Genomic DNA, 24,491 nt, shown 5'->3' with positions numbered 1-24,491 from the left:
GCAAGTGCGGACTGTGCACATCCACGGTGGGGTTCGTACAGTGACCCCAGCCCCTCCCCCCATTCTCCACCTGTTCACCTGCCCAGCCCTGGACAACGAAGTCACACATTCCCCTCAAACCTCGCCCCAGGTGGAGCCTGGCTTCCTGCGTCACAGAGAAAGGATAAGAACCGAGGAGACGCAACCATGCCTCCAAACGCCACGACCACCCATGGTGCCCAGAGGCGGGGTGCCTTGTCCTCTGCAGCCTCTGTGCGGTGGGGAGCACTGGGGAACCCTCACTGTATGTCCCGTCTGAGCCGCTAAGAGGTTCTGAGCGAGTCCCGTCCATGCCACTGGGTTTGGGCTGGACTGGAGTGATCTGCCTGTCCTGGGCCCGTGTCAGCTCCCGTCACCTCTCCCACCTCAGTTTCCCAATCTATACCAATCAATAAGCGTTGGCTGAGTGAGCCGTGGGATGGAGGAGTGACCAGCCCTGTCCCTCGGCTGGGCCACGTGGTGGACACGGGTCACGTCCAGAGAGCCAGGAGGGGTCAGAGCGTGGCGGTGAGGCCGCACAATGACGCCCCCACACTCATCACTCAGACCCTGCCCTGCCCTCCCTCTGACCAGGCTTGGAGCTTGGTGTCCCAGCCTCTCTTCAGCTCCGGGTTGGCCACGAGCTTACCGGGACGCTGAGCAGCTCATGCACTTGCGTGAGAGGGGCCGCGCCCGGGAGTCAGTGCGGGTGAACTGAGGTGGCAGCACGCGGCCCGGCGCTGGACGGAGGCCCCGCAGGGCACACGGAAGGAGCCCTCCAGGACGGGAGCGCCGGAAAGGGGCCCCAGCTGCTGGGAAGTGCCGAGCCCAGGCCTGCAGGGTGAGGAGCTGCTAGAAAGGCCCCAGCCACGTGGTAGACTCCGTGCTTCACTGAGAAAAGCAGCCAGTGTGGTTTTGTGGCTGGGCTTGAGCTACCCAGTGAACGCTGTGGCCTGCCTGGCAGCTCGTGTGACCCCATTTCACAGATGAGGAGACTGAGGCCCAGGGAAGTTCGAGAGCCAGCCCACAGGTGGCAGGCCTGAGCGTCCAACCCCTACCCCACCGCTCCTGGCCTCACACGTCCTCCCAACGAAGCATCCCGGGGCCGACGGGGACTGGCAGCCCTCGGCCCGCTGTACAGGACCCCAGGTGGCTTATCGAACAGGAACGTCGACAGAACGTCAATTAAAGAGCAGCTGCCTCCCCTCACCCAGCCGACAAGGACCGAGGACCATCAGCCAGGCCCCTCTTCCTCCGAGGGTGGCCACTGCGGCCGTCCCCAGCCACGTGCTCATCGAACCTCTCAGTCCCCTCCTCATACAAACAGAGAGTGGAAGGAATCCGCACACGCTTTGCAGGGACGCATGGGCCCCGGGTCATCGTTCTGCTGTCTTTCTTATTAAAATTGCATCTGTGCTGCCCTCCCTGGACGTGGCCACGTGGGACTGTGGAGAATCCAGAGGGCACCTCTGCCTGGCCCTGAGACACAGCTGCGAGAGGGAGGCCCCGGGAGCAGCTTCAGGGGAAGCCGGCACCTCTACAGGGCTGCCCTGTGCCAGGCTGCTGTCTGCCACCCAATCTACAGTCAGGACCTGGACACACTTAACCTCAAGCCGAACCCAAGGCCACCATTTCAGCAGCGTCTCCCAGGACGGCCCCGAAACTCCCCCAGGTCCAGGTGCACATTACCCCCTTGATACACAAAAAGCCAGATGCAGCTCTGCCCTAAAGGGGGGCACTGGGAGGGGCTGGAGCTCACCCACAGCCAGTCTGTGACCACCACGTCCCAACCTAGAGGAGGCGACAGGAGCCAGGGACGACGACCCCAGGAGGGGCCTGGGCAATTCTCTGACCCCAGTAACACCCGCACTGGACACAGGCCACGCAGAATGCCCCACGCAGGTGCAAGGCCGAGGCCAAGGCTGTGTCCGCCTCCCCCACAGGCCTCGGGTGGTCGGCAGCCCCAAGACAGCTGGGAAAGGCTTGTCCGAGCCGCACCTGCTCACCCCGGGGGGCTGCTGGTGGCCATCCTCCCCTGGGTCCCTTCGCTCGGTAAAAGAGTCATCTGGCTTTGGCCCTGGTGCTGTGCCTGGGTCACAGGAAGCCAGTCAGACAGGACACGGGGCCTCTTCACACCAGCACGATGCTGCGTGGGATGGGGCCGTTCAGAGTGGGTCCCCTCCTGCCTTTAATTCTTCTTCACTGCTCACGCTCTGCTGCCCGGAGACAGGCCCTGGCGGGCCATGTGTTGTCAGAGCCCGGAAGGAGGGCTGAAGTTTCAGTCTGAAAGCCTTTCTGCAACTGCTTCTGTTCCTATATCTTGGTTGGGAGGAATTCCTGGGCCTGGGGACAGCTGTTTGCAGACAGTTTCTTTGGGAGATGTAGACACACACACACTCACACACACGCATACGTGTTTCTGTTCTTCGCAAAACGAAAGAAAAGCAGACTGTAACAGAGAAGGGCTGCAAGCCCTGAGATCCACCACGGAGCATCAGGCCCCGACGCTGAGCCCCGGCACGGACAGCAGGACTGGGACGTGAAGGGAAAGGGATGCCGTGGGCAGGAACCTCGCCCCCGACGCCGTAAACCCAGCCTGGCAAACACGAGACACATCTGAATGGCTAAGCCCCATCACCAGGCGGCGACGGCCAGAAATTCCCCGGCTGGAAGGAGCAGGGAAGGCAGAAGCCTCCGGAGAAAAGGCTCCCGGGCCAGCATCAAGGACCAGGGCTCCCAGCTGGCCTTTCCTCAGCGAGATGTCACCCCACAGGCTGGGAATGTACAGTCAGGACCTGGACTCACGCCCGGGCCCACCACCGGCGCACTGTGTTCAAACTTCCTGGGCCTCAGTTTCCTCCTCTGTGAATGGGACTTGAAAATAAAAACCACACCTCCACCTGAATGCCCCTAAAGGTCAATGACAAAGGGGTGCTGGTGAGCTCTGTCCCCTGCCCACAGCCACCCAGCTACCCACAGCTCCTCGACTGCCCACCACCACCCAATTATCCAGTCCCCAAACTGCTCAGAGCCACCCAACTGCCTGCAGCCCCCCAACCGCCACAGTCCCCAACCACCCACAGTCACTCGGCCACCTACAGCCCCCCAACCGCCACGGTCCCCAACCATCCACAGTCACCTGGCCACCTACAGCCCCCCAACCGCCACGGCCCCCAACCACCCACAGTCACCCGGCCACCTACAGCCCCTCAACTGCTCACAGCCCCAACCATCCATAGTCACCCGGCCACCTACAGCCACTCAACCGCCACGGCCCCCAACCACCCACAGTCACCCGGCTACCCACAGCCCCTCAACCGCCACGGCCCCAACCATCCACAGTCACCCAACTACCTACAGCCCCTCAACTGCCACGGCCCCCAACCATCCACAGTCACCCAGCTACCTACAGTCCCTCAACCACCACGGCCCCAACCATCCACAGTCACCCGGCTACCTACGGCCCCTCAACCACCACGGTCCCCAACCATCCACAGTCACCTGGCTACCTATAGCCCCCCCAACTGCCACGGCGCCCAACCATCCACAGTCACCCGGCTCCCTATAGCCACTCAACTGCCACGGTCCCCAACCATCCACAGTCACCCGGCCACCTACAGCCCCCCAACCGCCACGGCCCCCAACCATCCACAGTCACCCAACCACCTATAGTCCCCACAACCGCCACGGCCCCCAACCATCCACAGTCACCCGGCTCCCTACAGCCCCTCAACCGCCACGGCCCCAACCATCCACAGTCACCCAACTACCTACAGCCCCTCAACCGCCACGGCCCCCAACCATCCACAGTCACCCAGCTACCTACAGTCCCTCAACCGCCACAGCCCCAACCATCCACAGTCACCTGGCTACCTATAGCCCCCCAACTGCCACGGCCCCCAACCATCCACAGTCACCTGGCTCCCTACAGCCACTCAACCGCCACGGTCCCCAACCATCCATAGTCACCCGGCCACCTACAGCCCCCCAACCGCCACGGCCCCCAACCATCCACAGTCACCCAACCACCTATAGTCCCCACAACTGCCACGGCCCCCAACCATCCACAGTCATCCAACCACCTACAGCCCCCCAACCACCATGGTCCCCAACCATCCACAGTCACCCGCTACCTACAGTCCCTCAACCGCCACGGCCCCCAACCATCCACAGGCACCCAGCTACCTACAGACACTCAACCGCTCACAGCCATCCAATGACCCACAGCCACCCAGCCACCAATAGCCCCCAAATGCTCACAGCCACCTAACTACCCAGTCACTCATGCTCCTCCTACTCATCTCCATCCTCTCCACACCACCACGGGCCCTGGTCCCCACCCAGCCCCATCCTCTCTACACCACCACGGGCCCTGCTCCCCCGCCAGCCCCATCCTCTCCACACCACCGTGGGTCCTGCTCCCCACCCAGCCCATCCTCTCCACACCACCACGGGCCCTGGTCCCCTCCCAGCCCATCCTCTCCACACCATCACAGGCCCTGGGCCCCCCACCCAGCCCATCCTCTCCACACCACCGTGGGCCCTGCTCCCCACCCAGCTGGAGCCTCTGAACTATACGGCACGGTGCTCACTCGCTCACTCTGCCTCTTTTGTACATTTCTCCTTTCCCTCGGTACAGGGCTCCCACTGTTAACCATGCCCTGTCCTCCTGGGCCACGCTGGGAGGCTGGACACACGGACACATGTAGCTGCCTGTCTCCCCCAGAGCCTAGGAGCGCATAGTGACGAGGAGTGTTTAGGCAGCACCTGTGGCTGGGGCCTCCCCACCTCGAGGTCAGACCCCCTGCAGGCATCGAGTCTGAGTCATATCTGTGTTCCCAGGGCTTGGCGGGAGGCCAGGCCCAGGCACTCCGTGTTTGCGGGATGACGAAATAAGTATTTCCACCTGGAGGCGGTCACAGCCAGCGTCATGGGCAGCCACCGCACGCCTGGAAGGTTCTTTCCGGGACGCAAGATGGAATTTGCAGCCAACAGCCGGCTTGGTGTGTCCACCGGACTCAAACCCATGCTCAGTCCCCTGCTTCTCCAAGCTGGAAAGTCAGTGCCCGGTCTCCTAGGCCAGGTCAAAAGGGTTCAGCCCTGCAAGCGTCTGAGACCTCTTCTTCCAACGCCCTTGTTGACAGACAGGTACGCCGAGTCCCAGAAGGGGAGGGCACTCAGCCAGGTCAGACAGCAACAGTGGCTACACCAGGCCCATCGCTCTGTGGCAACATGGCATTTCCTAAAGCTGCACCTGTCCCGCTGACTGTGCCAGGTCCAAGTGTCACCTCCTACACCCCTCCTTACCTAACATACCTGTTTTCAACATTCAAACATCATTACACCAAAAGCACCAGCAACAACAAAAGTAGCTACATTGGACATCCTAAAATTAAGCTTGTCCTTCAAAGGATACCGCGTATGTGGTAAGAGTCTTGTATTCAGAGCATATAAAGATGTCTTTTTCTTTTCTTTTCTGTTTTTTTTGAGACTGCATTTCACTCTTGTTGCCCAGGCTGGAGTGCAATGGCGTGATCTTGGCTCATGGCAACCTCCGCCTCCCCAGTTCAAGCGATTCTCCTGCCTCAGCCTCCTGAGTAGCTGGGACTACAGGCATGCACCACCACGCCCCGGCTAATTTTGTATTTTTAGTAGAGACGGGGTTTCACCTTGTGGGTCAGGCTGGTCTCGATCTCCCGACCTCAGATGATCTGCCTGCCTCGGCCTCCCAAAGTACTGGGATTCCAGGCGTGAGCCACTGTGCCCAGCCCAGATGTCTTAAAACTTAATAACAAAAAGACAACCTAACTGAACAAAATGGCAAAAGCTCTGAATAGACATTTCTTCAAAGAAGACACGTAAATGGCCCATGCCCACATGGACAGACGCTCCAGTGTTAGTCACTGCGAAGCGTGAGTCAAAACCACCACGAACCACTTCTCCACCCCCACCGGGACGGGTCATCAAAAAGACAGACAACAGCACACACTGACGAGGAAGTGGAGAAACTGGAACCCGGGAACGAGCTGGCAGGGTTACAAGACAGTGCAGCCGCTGCGGAAAACGGACAGCCAGTTCCCCAAACCGCTAAACACAGTTATCACGTGAGCTGGCAGCTGCTCCCAGGAATATATCCAAGAGAGCGGAAAACACCTGCCCTCGCAGAAACTCACACACAGCCGTCCAAAGCAACATTAGCTTCGAGTGTCAAAAAGCAGAAACAATGCCCATCAACAGAGGAACAAATGAACAGCCACACCGTGGAATATTACTCAGCCATGAAAAACAGCGAGGCACCTACCCGTGCTGCAGCACCAATGGGCGACGGAACCACGTGTCACTACAAAGGACTGCACGGCGACCGACCCCAGAGCCTTGGAAACGTGTTACTCACAAAACACTACGCAGTGCATGACTCCAGAGCCCCCCATGTCAGTCACAAGGGAATACACACTGCAGGATTCGAGCCTTGGAAATGTGTCACTCACAAAGGAATACGCAATGCACGACTCCAGAGCCCCCATGTCAGTCACAACGGAATACACACTGCAGGATTCCAGAGCCTTGGAAACGTGTCACTCACAAAACACTACACAGTGCACAACTCCAGAGCCCCCCATGTCAGTCACAAGGGAATACACACTGCAGGATTCCAGAGCCTTGGAAACGTGTCACTCACAAAATACTACACAGTGCACTACTCCAGAGCCCCCCACGTCAGTCACAAGGGAATACACACTGCAGGATTCCAGAGCCTTGGAAACGTGTCACTCACAAAACACTACGCAGTGCACGACTCCAGAGCCCCCCATGTCAGTCACAAGGGAATACATACTGCAGGATTCCAGAGCCTTGGAAATGTGTCACTCACAAAGGAATACGCAATGCGTGATTCCATTTGTATGAAAATCCAGAATAAGTAACTTACTAATATCAAGAAGCACAAAGGAGGCTAGTGTCTGACAGGGGCTGGAGGGGGACAAAGGGGCTGAGGAGCGACGACAGAAGGGCGAAGGATTTCTTTGTGGAGTCATGGAAAATGGGCTAAAATCGACTGTGGGGATGAATATGCACAATTCTGAGCTAAACGCCACAGAGCTGCAGACTTTAAGAACTGCCTGGCGTGTGAATTATATCTCAGTAAAGCTGACTTTAGACAAAGAACTTAAATACCTTCATGTAACCCTAAAGCAAATGCACCCGGGAGCTCTTGGGCTAATGTGCCGGCCACGTGTGCTTTCCAGGGTCTATCAGAAATGGAGACCCTGAAACTTCCACTGGTTACCCCGCCCCACGTACACGGTGCAGCACCCAGGCCTGGCCCCCACCTCGCCGGCCCCTCGTCTACACCCTCTCACCTTACGTCTAGCAGCTCAGAGGAGCAACACTGCGTCCATCTAACTAATTCAGACATTGTACTGAGAACTCACCAAGCCATGATGAGTGCACAGAGCAAAGTCCTTTATTAAAGAAAACTATTTTTTTTTTTTTTGAGACGGAGTCTTGTTCTGTCCCCCAGGCTGGAGTCCAGGGGCGTGATCTTGGCTCACTGCAACCTCCACCTCCCGGGTTCAAGCGATTCTCCTGCTTTAGCCTCCTGAGTAGCTGGGATTACAGGCGCAAACCACCATGCCTGGCTACTTTTTATATTTTTTAGTAGAGACAGGGTTTCACCATGTTGGCCAGGCTGGCCTGGAACTCCTGGACTCAAGTGATCTGCCTGCCTTGGCCTCTCAAAGTGCTGGGATTCCAGCTGCGAGCCGCTGTGCCCGGCCTTTAAAGAGACCTATTAATCATGGATCTTAATTCATTCATGTCGCAGTCATGAACCACAGCTGCTTTCGTATTCAAACTACAGCCTTTGGGGAAGAAAAACGTGCATCCCCCAGGCCCTGGGCACAGCCCCCATAGGTCATCAGGGGCACGACTGGCTGCAGGACCTCGATCAACGGCAGACCCAGGCCCTGGTCGGCAAAGCAGGTCGGGCACCAGCAACGCCCTGACCTGACCTGGGGGTGGCGGTGAGAGGACCGAGCTGGGAGGTTTGCAAAAGGTTCGCACACGCCCGCCTGAGGTGTGGGGTCCCTGCCTCTGCCCACCACGTGCCCTGTGGGAAGACCGAGTCCCAGACCAGCTTCTGGACGCCACAGTCTTGGACACATCCTGTCCCTTTCCGGGCCTCAGTTTCCCCAACTGCAGCTTCCCAGGCCTGTTTCCTGGTTATGCTCTAACCCGGCCCCCACCTCCCCACTCAGCCCACACGCCACACCGGCCTCCCCAGGTGACAGCACAGCCCTGCCCAGCCCATCGGTCAGTGGCCTTGGCCTTCAGGCAAGCTGGGATGGCAGGGCCCCGACAAACCGGCTGGGGGCTGAGAGTCCTGGGGAGGCGGCTCGGGAGCCTGGCACCACCTCTGCCCGCTGCAGGACCATGGGAGGTCTCCTGACCTCTACAGTCAGCCCACATGTGGCCACGCTGGGGACGTGGGTGCCCACCATGGTGGGGGGCTGGGGAGGTTTAGGGAGGCCTGAGGAGGAAGAGGTGGGGGAGGTGAGGTGGAAGGTTGGGGGCAGGCCGGGAGGTTGGAAGAGCCTGGGGCAGGTCTGGGAGAGGCTTTGGGAGGTTGCAGGGACTGTGGTAGGAGGTGGGGAGATGTCCAAGGGGAGGTTCGGGGGTGGCTGGGAGGTTGGAGGAGGCTGGGGGAGGTTGGGAGAGGGTTGGGGGAGGCTGGGAGGAGGCATGGGAAGGTCTGAGGGGAGGATGGGGGAGGTTGGGGGAGGCTGGGGGAGGTTGGGAGAGGGTAGGGGGAGGCTGGGAGGAGACACAGGAAGGTCCGAGGGGAGGCTGGGGGAGGTTGGGGGAGGCTGGGAGGAGGCCCAGGGGAGGCTGACGGGGGAGGAGGAAGGGAGAAGGTGGGGGGAGGTGGAGGGTAGGTCGGGCACCCTGGGCTTAAGGGGACACTGGATCCTGGTCTCTACTTTCCTTCTCCAAACCCCAGTTCCCTCAGCTCTGGGAATGGCAGTAAACGCTACCTCCTACAACTCACACGTGAGGATGGACAAACATAAAGGCTTCTGTACATAAGCCCCAAGCACAGGCCGGGCCCACAGCCGCCGAGTGCCCAAGACGCTGGTTACTGCGGGGCCTGGCGCAGAGCAGCGGCCCCGCAAATGTCACTGTTTTGCTGCCAGCCACAGCTGGACTTTCCACCTCCTCAGAGATGAGAAATGGGGCCTCAGGGATTCACACAAACCATGAAATAGGGGCCGGACAAGCCGGCGCCCAGGAACACTCTCTCCGTGGCCGGAGCACAGCACCCCGAGGGCCCGTAGCTCAGGGTGATGGGGCCACCCCTCCAGGGGACGCTCCTGAATGAATCTGGAAACATTTGCTAGGCTGGAAAACGCACCCACGGGTGGGAACCACACCTGCGACTCGAAGCCAGCTCAAGGGAGATGAAGACGCCAGACGCTGCCATTCGGTGGCTGTTCCGCTCCCGTTACTGCCAGGGGGAGGGTCCACCCAGCAGCAGCCGCCCAGGCTCTGTTGTCTCCTGCCCACTCCCCACTCCACACCACAGCACCCTGAAAGGAGGGGTCTTCAAACAGCTCCTTCACGTAACCCAGGAGATCCTCAGGTCTCCGGGCGACGCCGTCTCTCCCAGCTGAGCCTCCTCAATGGGGTCAGAGGCCACGAGAGGCCCGAGGAGGCTGTTTCACATCCATGCACAGAAATGGCGAAGGAAGCACCTGTGATCTCAGGCCCCACGCAGGGCTGGCCGTGAGACCCGTGGGGGCAGCGGGTCAGTTCCCACGTGTTCATCCCACCCCTGGCAGCAGCCCTTAGCTTCAGGCCCTGAGCTCTGATAGCCCCTGTGTAATTTTGGTGAACGGCTGCTCCTCGGCCCTGGGTGAGCGGGGATGCCCTTCGCCCCAGGCTCGGGCATGGGACTGTGACTCACCCACCGGCTCCAGGCAGCCCCGGGTCTGAGGCCAGTCTGTGGGTCTTGGGGGAAGCCCGGAGCAGGGCCACCTCCCTCTGTCAAGTCCCTCCAGAACCTCTGTCCAGAGAAATGAGGGGCCCAGAAACCAAGCCCAACTGCAAACATCTGCCTCCAGCCACAACTTGCAAGCAGGCAGCTATATTTTGTTTGACCTGCAAAGCATATTACGAGCTTCTGAATTAGTTACTACTAAGATTAAACAATTTAAAAAATTCATACTTCTAGCTTCTCTGGAAAGTTAGAAATCAGGCCAGATGGCCAAGGTCTGGTGAACCGACAGGCTGCTGACCCCTTCCTGTGGGACGCACACCCCTCGACCTGCCACAGGCCGCACCCAGCCCAGCAGCCTCCCTGGCATGACCTGCACGTCCCTCAGGACATTTGTGCCTGAAACACAGCGAATCTCTCTTGCCAGTGCATAAATGGCCTCGTTTGGGACTAACAGAAGATCGCAGGACAACCTTGGCCCACTGGAGGTAGTAAGCCCGAGACCCACACCGTAGCCACTTCGCTGAACCTCCTGGGGTGGCCAGGTGTCCAAACACCCCTCGCCACGAGGTGTCACGTGCCACGGAGCACTGTGGTACTGGTCTTGGTGACACGGTTTCTATTTTATCCAGAACAGGGCGCACTGTTCACTGGACCACATCCAGCCCGTTTTGTTGCATAAATGAAGACTTATCAGAACTCGGCCTCCCCCGTCGCCACGGACTGCGTGTGGCTGCTCTGGGGCTGGGAACACCCTCTGAATACTGGGGAGAGACCATGCACCTGCAAAGCCTGAAACAGCTGCGTCCGGCCCTTTGTGAGAAAGGTATACGGGCTGCGGAGGCGTGCTGGGAGGGCGTGGATGTCACCCCGTTCAGAGAGGCATTCTTTGGTGTTCACATCCCAGGTTACTTGTTTAAAATACAAATGCTCATTCTCACAGGGTAAGAAACACCAGCAGTAGGTTTTCGGTCCTATAAAAAGGGATGAGGTGGGGAGGCCGTGGGAGAGGAGAGAAAATGAGGCCACCTCTGTTCCTCGTTTGCCACGATGGGGAGAGTGGAGAGTGGTCACCCACCATCTCCCCAAAACACCCTGGGAGAAGACACGGCCCCCCCGGCAGAAGCCCGGCCCACAGGCCTCGGCACTTACTTCATGGGTTTGAACAGCGCCTGCCCGTAATTCTGGAAGGTCATGATGAGCTTCAGCTGCGTGCCCCCCGACTTCATGGCTGCAGGAAGGAGGGAGAGAAACAGGGTCACTCTCTGGCCGCACGCCCCTTCTTCTCCTGGGCGGACGAGGGCTGTTGGCTGCAATCCACACACACAGGCCAGCCAGGTCCTCTGGGCACGGTCCAGGCGTCCCATTCCGCCTGGGAAGTTTCAGTTTTCTGCAGTGAAGCTCTCACCTGGCTGATGGATTCCCTGCCTGATATTCAGGGTTAAGCACTGGGGCAGATCTCTCCTTGCTGACCACAGACACAGGGCCTGACCCCAGAAGGGACGACCAGGTGTGCTTACCTGGACACACACATATACACATACGTACACACCCCCACACACAGCCATGTACATACCCACACACACCACACCCGTATACTACACACCACACATAGCTACACACCCACAGACACAGCGCTTGACCCCAGAAGGGATGGCCGGGTGTGCTTACCTGGACACACACGTACACACACACACAGCCATGTACACACTCATACCCAGGTACACACACCACACCCACTCACTATACACCACACACCTACACACACACACATGCACCCACAGACACAGGGCCTGAACCCAGAAGGGATGGCCGGCTGTGCTTACCTGGACACACACGTATACACACACACACCCCCCCACACACACAGCCATGTATATACCCCCACACACCACACCCATACACTACACACCACACACACGTACACACCCACAGACACAGCCATGTACATACTCTCACACACCACACACACCACCCCCGTACACTACACACCACACACCTACACACCCACAGACACAGGGCCTGACCCCAGAAGGGACAGCCAGGTGTGCTTACCTGCCTGCAACACCTCACACACCCACTCACACCTGCACACACCTGCACACCAACAAACACCGACATACCTTTACACACCCACAGACACCCCCCACACACCCCTACATACACCTGCACAACCACACACAGCCACTCACACCCCCACAGACATCCACACACACCCTGCATCCCCTGCACCTGCCTAAGAATGGGGAGTGGCGCCTCCCGCCCGCGTTTCTGGGGAGCTACAAGGAGCCTGAGCAGGGTGACTTTGGGGAGACCTGGGGTTGAAAGCACCTGTCTCACTGGAGGCAGCTCCTGCAGCTCTGCAAGGACTCGGTGGGGGTGTGGAAGCCTCCAGAAGCCTCCTCCAGCTTTGGCCACCTCACCAGTCCAGGAGGCTCAAGAACTCCCAATAAAACCCTCCTTTAACCACTTTGGGATTTTCTTTTTGCTGACGGAGAAGGAAGGAGGCTACTGGGGGCTTCCCACAGCAGGGAAGGGGCTGGCCTCGGCCTGGGGCGCCCCGGGAGCTAAGTTGGCCACAGCGAGGGACTCCAGGCCGCCCGAGACGGGGGGTCATCACACGGTGTGGACTGGCCAGGTCCTGGCCACACGGGGGATTGTCCAGTGTGAGGGGCCTCACGGGGCCACACCAGGCACTGGCCACACGCTAACATCACGGGCGTGAACAGGAGCCGGGCGTCCCTGCCGGGAGAGACGTAAACGGAACGTGGTGGGGTGGCATGCGAGTGCTCGCGTGCAAAGGTGAAGAGGGAAGTGGGACGGGGCCCTGGGCACGGTTCAGGATCAGCCTCCCTGGGGAGCTAACATTTGAGCTGCCTTCAGAGCAAGGGGCAGGGCTGGCCCTGGCCCCACAGGGGACCGCACGACCCCAGAGAGGCAGAGCAAGCGCAGTCCCTGAAGGAGACAGTGAGCACGTGTGCAGGGCTGAGGGGGCCATGACTGACACATCACAGTGGACGGGAGGGTGCAAAGGTGGGATGGGGGCCGGTGAGCCAGCAGGTCTCAGGGGGTCCCGGGGAAGGTAAGGGGGGCCAGCGTGGGGCAGCAGGGCTGAGGGAGTCCAGGGCCAACACATCACAGTGGACAGGAGGGTACAAAGGTGGGATGGGGGTGGGTGAACCAGGCATGTCTCAGGGGGTCCCGGGGAAGGTAAGGGCGGCCGGCGCGGGGCAGTAGGGCTGAGGGGGCCACGGCCAACGCATCACAGTGGACGGGAGGGTGAAAAGGTGGGATGGGGGCCGGTGAGCCAGCAGGTCTCAGGGGTTCCCAGGAGAAGGTAAGGGCGGCCGGCGCGGGGCAGCAGGGCTGAGGGGCTGGTGCAGATGCTGTCCCTGGCTGCTGTTGCTGACCCAGAACCAACGGTGGACACTGGAGGTGGGGGAGGCTGGGGCTGCAGCAGCTGCAGGAGACAGTGGCGGTTTGGTTGAAGATAAAGATGGAAAAATGGAAAAATTGAAGAAATATCTGAGGATCTGAAGGGTATTTGGTGGAGTGACGTGGGATATGGAGCAGGCGGACGGCCAGAGAAGGAATGGCGTGGACAGAAGACCGAACCCAGCCAGCCCTGGACGACGGAGACGCTCCAGGGACCTCACGGTTCCTCCACGTGGCTGGAGGGCACATGCGTGTGCTGAGGGTGTGGAACTCGGGGAGGGCCTAGCCCTGCAGGGGATGGTGGGACGGAGGAGCCGCCTGCAGATGGGTTTGTAGCTTTGGTGGAAGAGAGCTCAAGACAGTCCCTTCAGACAGGAAGAACTGCCCCAGAGGAACCGAGGTCTCAGGTGGCGGCTGGCTGGGAGGGAGGGTCAGCGTGAGGACAGCGGGCTTTGGGGAGGGACTGAGGGTGCCGTGGATGCTTCCTGAGGACACTGAATCCTCCAGGAAGGCCAGGGGCACTGGGGAGCATGGACTAGAAAGCAGAGTCCCCACCATCCACGGGATGTCACTTTGGGCACAAGGGAGGAGCTGGCACCGGCCCCAGGCAGAAGGGAGACAGAGCCTGAGCCCAGCACAGACACAGAAACAGTCAATGGCCTCCGATGCGCCCTCAGGGCAGTGTGCTCGGCTTCCTGCGGCCAGGTGTCTCCGAGAGGTCTGCACCTCCCTCTCCTCAGTTTTCCCTCCTGTAAATAGGGCCCAGTGCCCGAGTGTGGCGGCTCACGCCTGAAATCCAAGCACTTTGGGAGGCCGAGGCAGGAGGCTTGCTTGAGGCGGAGAGTTTGAGACCAGCCTGGGCAATATAGCAAGACCCCATCTCTACAAAAACTTTAAAAATTAACTGGTGTGGTGGTGTGTGTCTGTCCCAGCTACGCGGGAGGCTGACGGTGTGGTGGTGTGTGTCTGTCCCAGCTACGCAGGAGGCTGACGGTGTGGTGGTGTGTGTCTGTCCCAGCTACGCGGGAGGCTGACGTGGTGGTGGTGTGTGTCTGTCCCAGCTATGCGGGAGGCTGACATGGGAAGATTGAGGCCAGGGGCTCAAGATCAGCCTGGGCAACAGAGACCCCGTTTCTACAAAACAATGGGGCTCAGGACACAGACACCTGTCCCGCCTCCTTTCCAGGGTCCTGGTGAGTTGGCTGGTGCCTCATGTGACCTGCCAGAACCTCGGCTGCTCCTGTAGAATGGGGGTGACACGCCTCATCCAGGACCACCCTTAGGACTACGTGGGGACAGTGCTATGAGTGGTCAGAACAGCAGCCGTGCGGGTACTCACCGTGGCGAGGGCCACACGAGTGCCACGTCCCCTCCCTGAGAACTGAGAACAGCAAGAGCACGCACGGGGACTCACCACAGCGAAGGCCACATGAGTGCCACAGCCCCTCCCTGAGCACTGACAATAGCGGCAGTGTGGGGACTCACCACAGCCAGGGCCACACAGGTGCCACGTCTCCCCCCAGCACAGAGAACAGCAACGGTGTGGGTGCTCACCACGGCAAAGGCCATGAGTGCCACGTGCCCTTCCTGAGCACTGACAACAGTGGCAGCATGGGGACTCAACATGGCCAGGGCCACACAGATGCCACATCCCCTCCCTGAGCACGGAGAACAGCAATGGCGTAGGCACTCACCCCAGCAAAGGCCACAAGACACCATGTCCTTCCCTGAGCATTGAGAACAGTGGCAGTGTGAGGACTCACCATAGCAAAGGCCACATGAGTGCCACGGCCCCACCCCGAGCACCAAAAACAGCGACGACGTGGGCACTCTACACGGCAAAGGTTGTGTGAGTGCCACGTCTCTTCCCTGAGTGTGAGAGCAGCAGCAGTGGGGGCTCGCCACCGCAATGGCCACTCAGGTGCCATGTGCCCTCCCCATTTCTGATGCTCTTGCTGCCCCTGAGCTCACAGCTCACACCCCGGCCTGGCCAGGTCACGTGCTCATTCCCTCCAGGCAGCGTCTGCTCCAGCCACTGCCCTGTCAGGAACCACGACTGACAGGCCAAGGTCAAGACTGGCGCTGGGCTCAGCGCCCTGGACCACTGTGCAGTCAGGTCTGTCAATGAAACTGTCTGAGGCTGTGCCCTCCGCAGGTGAAGGAAGCAGCAACAAATCTCATTTCTCTCCAAAACACTGCACAGAATCTGAACGCCGGCCTCAGGCGGGCCAGCAGCTCAAGGTTCCATAGACGGGTTCCATCCCAGCTTCTCACCGGTCACCGCAGATGGGCTCCGTCCCGGCTTCTCACCAGGCACCGGGACGGGCTCCATCCGGCTTCTCACCAGGCACCGGGACGGGCTCCATCCCGGCTTCTCACCGGGCACCGGGACGGGCTCCATCCCGGCTTCTCACCGGGCACCGGGACGGGCTCCATCCGGCTTCTCACCGGGCACCGGGACGGGCTCCATCCCGGCTTCTCACCGGGCACCGTAGACGGGCTCCATCCCGGCTTCTCACCGGGCACCAGGACAGGCTCCATCCCGGCTTCTCACCGGGCACCAGGATGGGCTCCATCCCGGCTTCTCACCAGGCACCGTAGACGGGCTCCATCCAGCTTCTCACCGGGCACTGGGACGGGCTCCATCCCGGCTTCTCAGCAGGCACCGGGACGGGCTCCATCCAGCTTCTCACCGGGCACCGTAGACGGGCTCCATCCGGCTTCTCACCGGGCACCAGGACGGGCTCCATCCAGCTTCACACCAGGCACCGGGACGGGCTCCATCCGGCTTCTCACCGGGCACCGGGACAGGCTCCGTCCCAGCTTCTCACCAGGCACCAGGACGGGCTCCATCTGACTTCTCACCAGGCACCGGGACGGGCTCCGACCAACTTCTCACCGGGCACCAGGACGGGCTCCATCCCGGCTTCTTACTGGGCATGGGGGTTTTCAGTGACAGCAAACAGCATATGATTTTACCAATAATCAAGGCAGCCCATTAAAAACTTAGACTCCATAACCATTTTCTTCTGAATACAGTGCACGGATTTTTAAAACTGGGATGATTGGATGGGCACCTGAAGCTGGGTAGTTTTCTCCCAAAAGTAAAACTGTGGTTGACTTTAGTTTTCCATTTTTTTCCTTAACTGTGTTTCTAATTTCCACAACGAACAGGGAGTACAGTTTTTAGTAAGAAAAAAAGAAGTGATGATTAAAAAATTAGCGGCTGGATTAAGCTCCATTGGACGTTCCCATTTCCATTTAGTAACTGGGGTCACAGGATTTAAGGGTTCCTTCCTGTACCAGGTGTATCAGCTCCTTCCAGGGCTCGTAACCCTGCTTTTTAGAATAACAACATATTGGCTGGGCGCGGTGGCTCACGTCTGTAATCCCAGCACTCTGGGAGGCCGAGGCCTACAGATCACGGGATCGGGAGATCGAGACCATCCTGGCTCACATGGTGAAACACCATCTCTACTAAAAATACAAAAAATTAGCCGGGCGCGGTGGCGGGCGCCTGTAGTCCCAGCTACTCTGGAGGCAGGAGAATGACGTGAACCCGGGAGGCAGAGCTTGCAGTGAGCTGAGATCGTGCCACTCACTCCAGCCTGGGTGACAGAGCGAGACTCCGTCTCAGGAACAAACAAGCAAACAAACAAACAGAAACCATATTATCTGAATCTGGTCAGTTCAGTCCTTCTTCTTCCGGAAGCAGGTCCGGTCTCCCCGGCCCTTGTGCTCAGCTGTGAGGCCAGCTCCTCCCCACGGAGCAAATAAACGATTAGAAATTAAAGGGCATGAAGATCTCACAGCAACTGAGGACTCCGCTGCCTGTGGACCGTGGGCCGTGCCGCCCACCTGAGCCCACCATTCAGTCTACCAAGTGGGTCTTCTGCTGGAGGATGTTTGGAATTCCGCTCTAAAATCAGATATGATCTCCCCACAAAGACCAGCACACAAGCCGCCCGGCGTCTCAGGCCTTCGGCGCACATTGGGATGGCTGGGAGGTGCAGACGTCCACCCTCCTGTCACTGAACGGGTCATCCTGCCCTCACACCCAGGAAGGGGTCAGCAGGTGGCAGAGCCAGGACGCAGGGCAGGCCTCGACGAAAAGGTGCCATTCTGGGTTTTCTTAAAGACAGACCAAGGTTCACGACGCTTGGAAATCTCACCTCATTGGTGGGAGAAGCCCAGGCGCGTGGGCACAGGCCCTGGGGACGGGACTGACGGAGACACCTTCCCTGATGCAGCCCCCTGTGCCCCCGGTGGACAGGGGTCAGTCAGAGCCTGCCCAGCCCCAGCCTGGGGAGGGGCCCACTGAGAGCTGATCCCTCTGATGCCCGTGAAGCTGGCTGAGACGGGGGCGTCCTGGCACAGACCCCAGAGTCACCCCACACCGTGGACAAGTCTCAGAGACTCACCTGCTAAGCCCCCTCCAACCTACCACCTTCCCTCCATCTCCCTCTGTAGCCACCCCCGCCAAATACAGGCCATCGTCAAACCAACAGCACAACTGGACCCCAGAAGGCCTCCAAGCCCCAATTCCCAGGGCAATAAAAACATGCAAATCTGGTCAGTTCAGTCCTTCTTCTGGAAACAGGTCCCATCTGCACTGCTCCAATGGTCACCCGTCCTCTCTGTGCACACGGGAAGATGTCCATGGGTCCCCCCATTCCCCAGTTCTCCCAATTCCCACCCAGTGGCCACCTGTCCTCTCTATGCACACAGGACAATATCCACCGGCCCCCCAACCCAGTTCTCCCAATTCCCACCCAGCGGCCACCCGTCCTCTCTAAGCACACAGGACAATATCCACAGGGCCCCCCCACCCAGTTCTCCCAATTCCCACCCAGTAGCCACCCATCCTCTCTATGCACACGGGAAGATGTCCACAGGGCCCCCCATTCCCCAGTACAATCTCACCCAGCGGCCACCCGTCCTCTCTGTGCACACGGGAAGATTTCCACAGGCCCCATTCCCCAGTGCAGTCCCACCCAGCGGCCACTCGTCCTCTGTGCACACGGGAAAATGTCCACTAGCCCCCCAATTCCCCAGTACAATCTCACCCAGCGGCCACCCGTCCTCTCTGTGCACACGGGAAGATGTCCACTGCCTTTCAAATAGTTTCTTCCCATCTGGAACACTCTCCCCTTCCGACCCACCTGCCCTGAGCACCTCCTACCACTGAACTCACCACCTTTAGACCGAAGGTGACAGGTCCGCTTCTTCCCCGGCCTCCCTGAAGAATCCCATCGCCCAGATACCCGTCAGTGTACGTGATTCATTCATACTGATTAATCTACATCACTAGGTAACATGGCTAGTTAATGTGATTAACATCCACTAGTTACACAAGTTAACAGCCACTAACAGAGTGCCCTGTGCTTTCATTATTTCAAGTTGCTGTCAGCACTAAGAGCTCAGGGCCACAAAGACTCTCGGACATCACTGGGTTTTGCCCACGGTCTCTCCCCGGGTGAGGCGATGTCAGTATGCAGGTGCCTCCTCAGAAGGACTCCAGGAGACGCTGGCATCTCCTATGAAATAAGAAATATATAGAAAGATGGCTGCTGTCACGGAAATACGAATGGACTTCGGTGCCTGGCCCCAGTCAGTGTGGCCCCGGGCAAGCCACATAACCCCAGACAGCTCCGGCAACCCGCTGGGAAGTTCTGTAAGGAAGAACCCAGAGCAGCTCTGGCGAGAGAGAGGGAGAGACGGCCCCGAAGGAAAGAGGTGTGTGGCCCGGGGCTGGGGGTCCCCACACCCCGCTTGGTGCTCACGGGAATGGAGACCGGGTGCAACCACCACTCAGCCTTGGTTTCGGGTGGGAGCAGGAACCCTTTCTAACAAGATCCACAACCTGACTAAATGAACCAGTTCCACCTCCTACAGGCCTGTGGACCACACAAACACATCCAGGTGTGAGATGCTGCAGTCGGTGTGGGCCACCATGCTGCTGCCCTTGGCCCGGGTCATCTCGTCTGTGAAGAGGGCCAGCGTCATCCTTGGGGGTCACAGCCAGGCTGTTCACAGGCCCCTGCTGTTCACAGCCACCGTCTAGCTTCAAGTGTCAGAGTGAAGCAGTTATGCCTGAAGACGAACGGGGTCAGCTGTGTGTGCTGGAAGCAGGGCCTCACCCAAGGAGGGCTCAGATGTGAAGAATGTGACACCAGGAGGGCTCAGGTCACCCTGTTCTTCCCACGCCACACATCTCCAAGCCAGAGAGGTCTGCTGGGTGTCCCAGACCCCAGGTGCCCACACACAGCCTCATATACCCACTCACCGTGGGCACCGAAGGACCCGGTTCTGAGGAAAAGATGGAAAAGGACAGAGTTGGCCAGCAGTGAGCACTCTGGGGCTGGCATCAAGGAGGTGAGAACTGTGGGCCCCCACTGCAAGGTAAGGGGCCGGAAGAGCTGAGAGCCCGCACCTGCTCCGGGCCTGGGTCTGCCAGTCCTCGACTCTCCTGGAGGCTTCAGGTGACAGGCAAGGCCACGTCAGCCCTGCAAGTCCCGTCCATCACACACCACCCTCAGGACAGTTTCGCCAGAACTGCCTCCAGCCCAGACTGTTACTTATTTCCCAATTTTCTTCAAGGCCCCTTTTATTTTGAAAGATCTGTTTTTTTAAAAGAAAACTGCAGCCTTGCCCCAGTGGGGACCACGTCTGCCATTAGAAGGAACGTCGGCAGGAGCACGTCGGGGCACACTCCTGCAGTTAGGCGACTGCTGTCTCTGCTGGGCGTGTGGAGGCCGGTGCCTGGGAGACCCCAGGCCTCAGCAGCATGAGCTTTAGCTCCTCGCCTTCCATCAGACGGCTGGGAAGGGAGTTGAGTGCAGACTGAGCTATTGGCCGCCTCCTCCAGGCTCCACCCGAAATCGTCCTTTCCAGGCGGTCATTGTCCTTCTTTCAGGATGACCCACAGTCCCCTAGCCCTGGGGCCATGGGCCTCCAGCTAATCAGGCATCTTCCCTTTTCTCCTCCAGGTCGGCCAAGCCACGCTCTGGGACTGTGACCTGCAGAGGCAGTTGCCACCTGCGGTGGGCAGGATGGGGGGACGGTGACCTTTCTGGAGCTGGTGCTGCCTTCCAAGGAGTTCTGCTCCCAACGGACAGACAGGGTGGCCGTGCCCTCCCGGGCACCTGCAGGCAGCTCCCTCTCGTGGGCTGACCCAGCGGAAGGCCCTTTGTTCCTCGAAGCTCACCGGCCGGTTAGTCCTGGATTCTAGCTAGACCCATTCTTCCCCTTTTGGCAGATCAGTTCGTGTCAAGGACTTTCGTCCCGTGGGGTCAGTTTTCCTTGTGCAGGCATGTTCTCCCAACCACAGGCTTTGACCCAATCCGGATGGAGCAATTCTGTATTTCAGTCCAGAAGCTGCCCAAATCCTCACACGCCAGTGGGATGACTTTTTAAAAAAGTAATTCCAAGTACAGAGTCGTTTTTTTTTTTTTTTTTGAGACAGAGTCTCGCTCTGTCGCCCAGGCTGGAGTGCAGTGGCTGGATCTCAGCTCACTGCATGCTCCGCCTCCCGGGTTTACGCCATTCTCCTGCCTCAGCCTCCCGAGTAGCTGGGACTACAGGTGCCCGCCACCTCGCCCGGCTAGTTTTTTGTATTTTTTAGTAGAGATGGGGTTTCACCGTGTTAGCCAGGATGGTCTCCATCTCCTGACCTCGTGATCCGCCCGTCTCGGCCTCCCAAAGTGCTGGGATTACAGGCTTGAGCCACCGCGCCCAGCTCAGAGTCGTTAATTATGTCATTTATTATTTGCATCCATAATTGTGCATGATGGCAGTTTAATTATCACCAGCGCCAGCCGAAGGCACCGCATGCCGGATTTCAAGCTGAATAGAGGTAGATAATATCCCAAGATTCTTTAAAGGTGGCAGTGGCCCGTTACCAGGCAGCCAGGAGCCCGGCTATAAATAAACCTCTGCCGGCTCTAACCAGCCGTCCTGCAGGCCACGTGGAGCACCATGAATTCGACTGGGTGGTTCTGAGCAGGGGAGATTTCATGCAACCATTCTGAGGGACTCTCAGGCCTCGTTCTCCATTACAACAATACTTCTGGGCTCATGTTTAATAGCAAGATGAGTGACTTGAAATGAAAGCGAGCACCCAGGGGCCAGACAGCTGAGGGGACAGAACTCGGAGCCTGGAGCACGCAGGTGCTAATCTTGGACAAACCTCCTGCTTTTAGAGCCTGGGTTTCCCTCGTTGTGGAGCGGTGGTTGGAAGGCAGGGCTGGCCTTTGAAGGCTACCCCTGTTCTTGGTTGCAGGACCTGTCTAGGGGCATCAGGCTCTACACCTGCCTGACTGGCTTGGCGATGCCAAGGGCCCAGCCAGAGGCTGCTATCTCAAGCAGCTGGGTCTTCACCCAGAACCTCCAACTGGGAGTTCGTACTCAGAAGGGCCCTCAGAACAGCCGTGGCTGAGTCAGGTCAGCCAGGCAGCAGCAAGCGGGGTCAGCAAGCAGGTCAGGCCCCTTCTGGGACAGAGTACATCCTCCAGGGACACTTGGCCTGGCCTAGGCCAGCCCCCTTGTGCCGTGCCCTGCAGACCAGGAGACCTGGGCCTGGGCATGGAGCAACTCCAGCGGGACGCTTGGTTCCCAGGTGAGGGATCTCTGCTTCCTAGGAAGACAGACCTCTTCAAAAATGAGAACTCACCTGTGAGCATCTCCAAGCCCAAGGCAGGGGGAGTACAGGGCCCAGCATCCAGTCCGAGACCCTCACGAGGCTCAGGCACCTGCCCAGCTCTGGCTTCCCCAGAGAAGAAGGATCAGCCCGCCTTGAAATGCTGCTGCCATACAAAGACCCCACCCAGCAGGTGAGCTGCCCCCAAATACTACTGCAATGTTGGAGACCCCACCCAGCAGGTGAGCTGCCCCCAAATACTACTGCAATGTTGGAGACCCCACCCAGCAGGTGAGCTGCCCCCAAATACTACTGCAATGTTGGAGACCCCACCCAGCAGGTGAGCTGCCCCCAAATACTACTGCAATGTTGGAGACCCCACCCAGCAGGTGAGCTGCCCCCAAATACTACTGCAATGTTGGAGACCCCACCCAGCAGGTGAGCTGCCCCCAAATACTACTGCAATGTTGGAGACCCCACCCAGCAGGTGAGCTGCCCCCAAATACTACTGCAATGTTGGAGACCCCACCCAGCAGGTGAGCTGCCCCCAAATACTACTGCAATGTTGGAGACCCCACCCAGCAGGTGAGCTGCCCCCAAATACTACTGCAGTGTTGGAGACCCCACCCAGCAGGTGAGCTGTCCCCAAATACTACTGCCTCCAAATACCCACCCAGCAGGTGAGCTGCCCCCAAATACTACTGCAGTGGAGACCCCACCCAGCAGGTGAGCTGCCCCCAAATACTACTGCCTCCAAATACCCACCCAGCAGGTGAGCTGCCCCCAAATACTACTGCAGTGGAGACCCCACCCAGCAGGTGAGCTGCCCCCAAATACTACTGCCTCCAAATACCCACCCAGCAGATGAGCTGCCCCCAAATACTACTGCAGTGTTGGAGACCCCACCCAGCAGGTGAGCTGCCCCGAAATGCTGCTGCCACACAGAGACCCCACCCAGCAGGTGAGCTGTCAGGCTCTGCTCTCATGTCTTTACTCGTATTTGCACATTTAAGCCTGAACAACCTCGTGAAGCCGGCACCACAGGTCCGGGCTCTCCTTCAACATCTTTGGGGGCAGAAGTATTTGGGGACTGCGAGTATTTCGATGACGAAAGCACAGGCGGTACGTGGCTGCTGCTCGTGGCATGCCCACACGGCTCTGGGGCAGAACCCCACAATCAAACACACTCGTGTTCCTCAGAGGAACACGTGAATATTCACCGTAAGAGAGAAAAATAAGGATTTTTAACTAGCCTCGGCGTTCTGCCCCCAAATCCGTTCAGCTTGAGTCAGGTTTTGCTAATGAATGGGTTTTGTTTGGCATTCAGATTTGTAAGTCAGAGGTTACGGGGTCCGGATTATAACTGTCTCTATGTTCTCAGCGAGAAGCCAGGTGCTGGAGGGGTTAATCCATTTGCCCAGTTCCGCTCTGGCTAGTGGCCGGCAGAGCCAGGATTCACCCCCAGATCTCCTGGGCCAGAGCCTGCTGTCCCGCCTGGGTGACGGGGCTGTGTCCACTCGCCCTCCTTGCAGGCCCTGCAGAATGACTGTCAGCACCAAGCCTGTCCTCGGATGGGCCCCCACCCAAGAAGACAGGATTAGAACCAGTGTGGCCAATGTGGCCTAGGAGGCGGGCGAGCGAGATCCACTCGGGCAGCCCTTCAGTAGGCACAGGACTTACCAGGGCACACCCAGGCGGAGGCCACACCAGAACCCTGGGGCAGGGATTCCCTGGCAAAGGCTTTGTCCACACTACCGCAATGTCAGGCAGCCTGGGCACCACTGCCCTGGGGCAGCTGGACCAAAGGGGGTGGCAGTGACCCAGGGCTAGCCTGTCCAGATGGACAAAGGGCTCCTAAGGTGGGCAAAGCTGCCCCAGGTCCCAGAGGCCCCGCACTCTCCCTGAAGCCGCTCTAGGAGCTCCTGGGCACAGAACTCCCGCACCTCTGCAGTGTTGGTGTTGGAAAGCTGACTGGTCCCTGAGGGATGCGGCGAGCTGCAGTGCCCGCCAAGGGCGTAGTGGCCTTTGGAATCCACCAAGCGCTCCCTCTGCCCAGACCCTGCCTGTGCATACGAGGGGGCTGTTGTGGAAGGCCACGCACGAAGTACTAGTTAATGTTTTACAAGCTTGCTCACATGCACCATCTCATCCTATCCTTGCATCGATCCTACGTGGGGAGACCCCGCTGGACAGACGGGGAAAATGAGCTGGAGAGAGGCTCACACGGACAGCGGCATGGGAGGCTTCCAAATGTGAGTGCTGCGCCTCCCGAACGCCCTGGCTGGTGTGCAATGCTCTCACATTCCTCTTCCTGCCACGACGGACCCCACCTGGAAGGTGAGCCGCCTGACGGACCCCGTGGAAGGTCCTCAGCCCCTCCCAGTGGAGCCCCCTCCTCTCCACACGCCC

At 59.1% G+C, this 24,491-nt stretch overlaps 1 protein-coding gene across 1 annotated transcript in view; it reads right to left on the bottom strand.

The window, feature by feature from the left end:
• FAM20C (FAM20C golgi associated secretory pathway kinase) overlaps positions 1-24,491 on the bottom strand; it is a 67,885-nt gene that overhangs the window by 39,036 nt on the left and 4,358 nt on the right. The window contains 1 exon segment of the mRNA NM_001193713.2: positions 11,162-11,240. Coding sequence (NP_001180642.2) covers positions 11,162-11,240 — 79 coding nt within the window.

The sequence above is a fragment of the Macaca mulatta genome, chromosome 3 (genome assembly GCF_049350105.2).
Source record: "Macaca mulatta isolate MMU2019108-1 chromosome 3, T2T-MMU8v2.0, whole genome shotgun sequence".
Classification (NCBI taxonomy): Eukaryota; Metazoa; Chordata; class Mammalia; order Primates; family Cercopithecidae; genus Macaca; species Macaca mulatta.
Note: the sequence above shows the minus strand (reverse complement) of the source record. Positions and strands in the feature narration are given on the sequence as shown.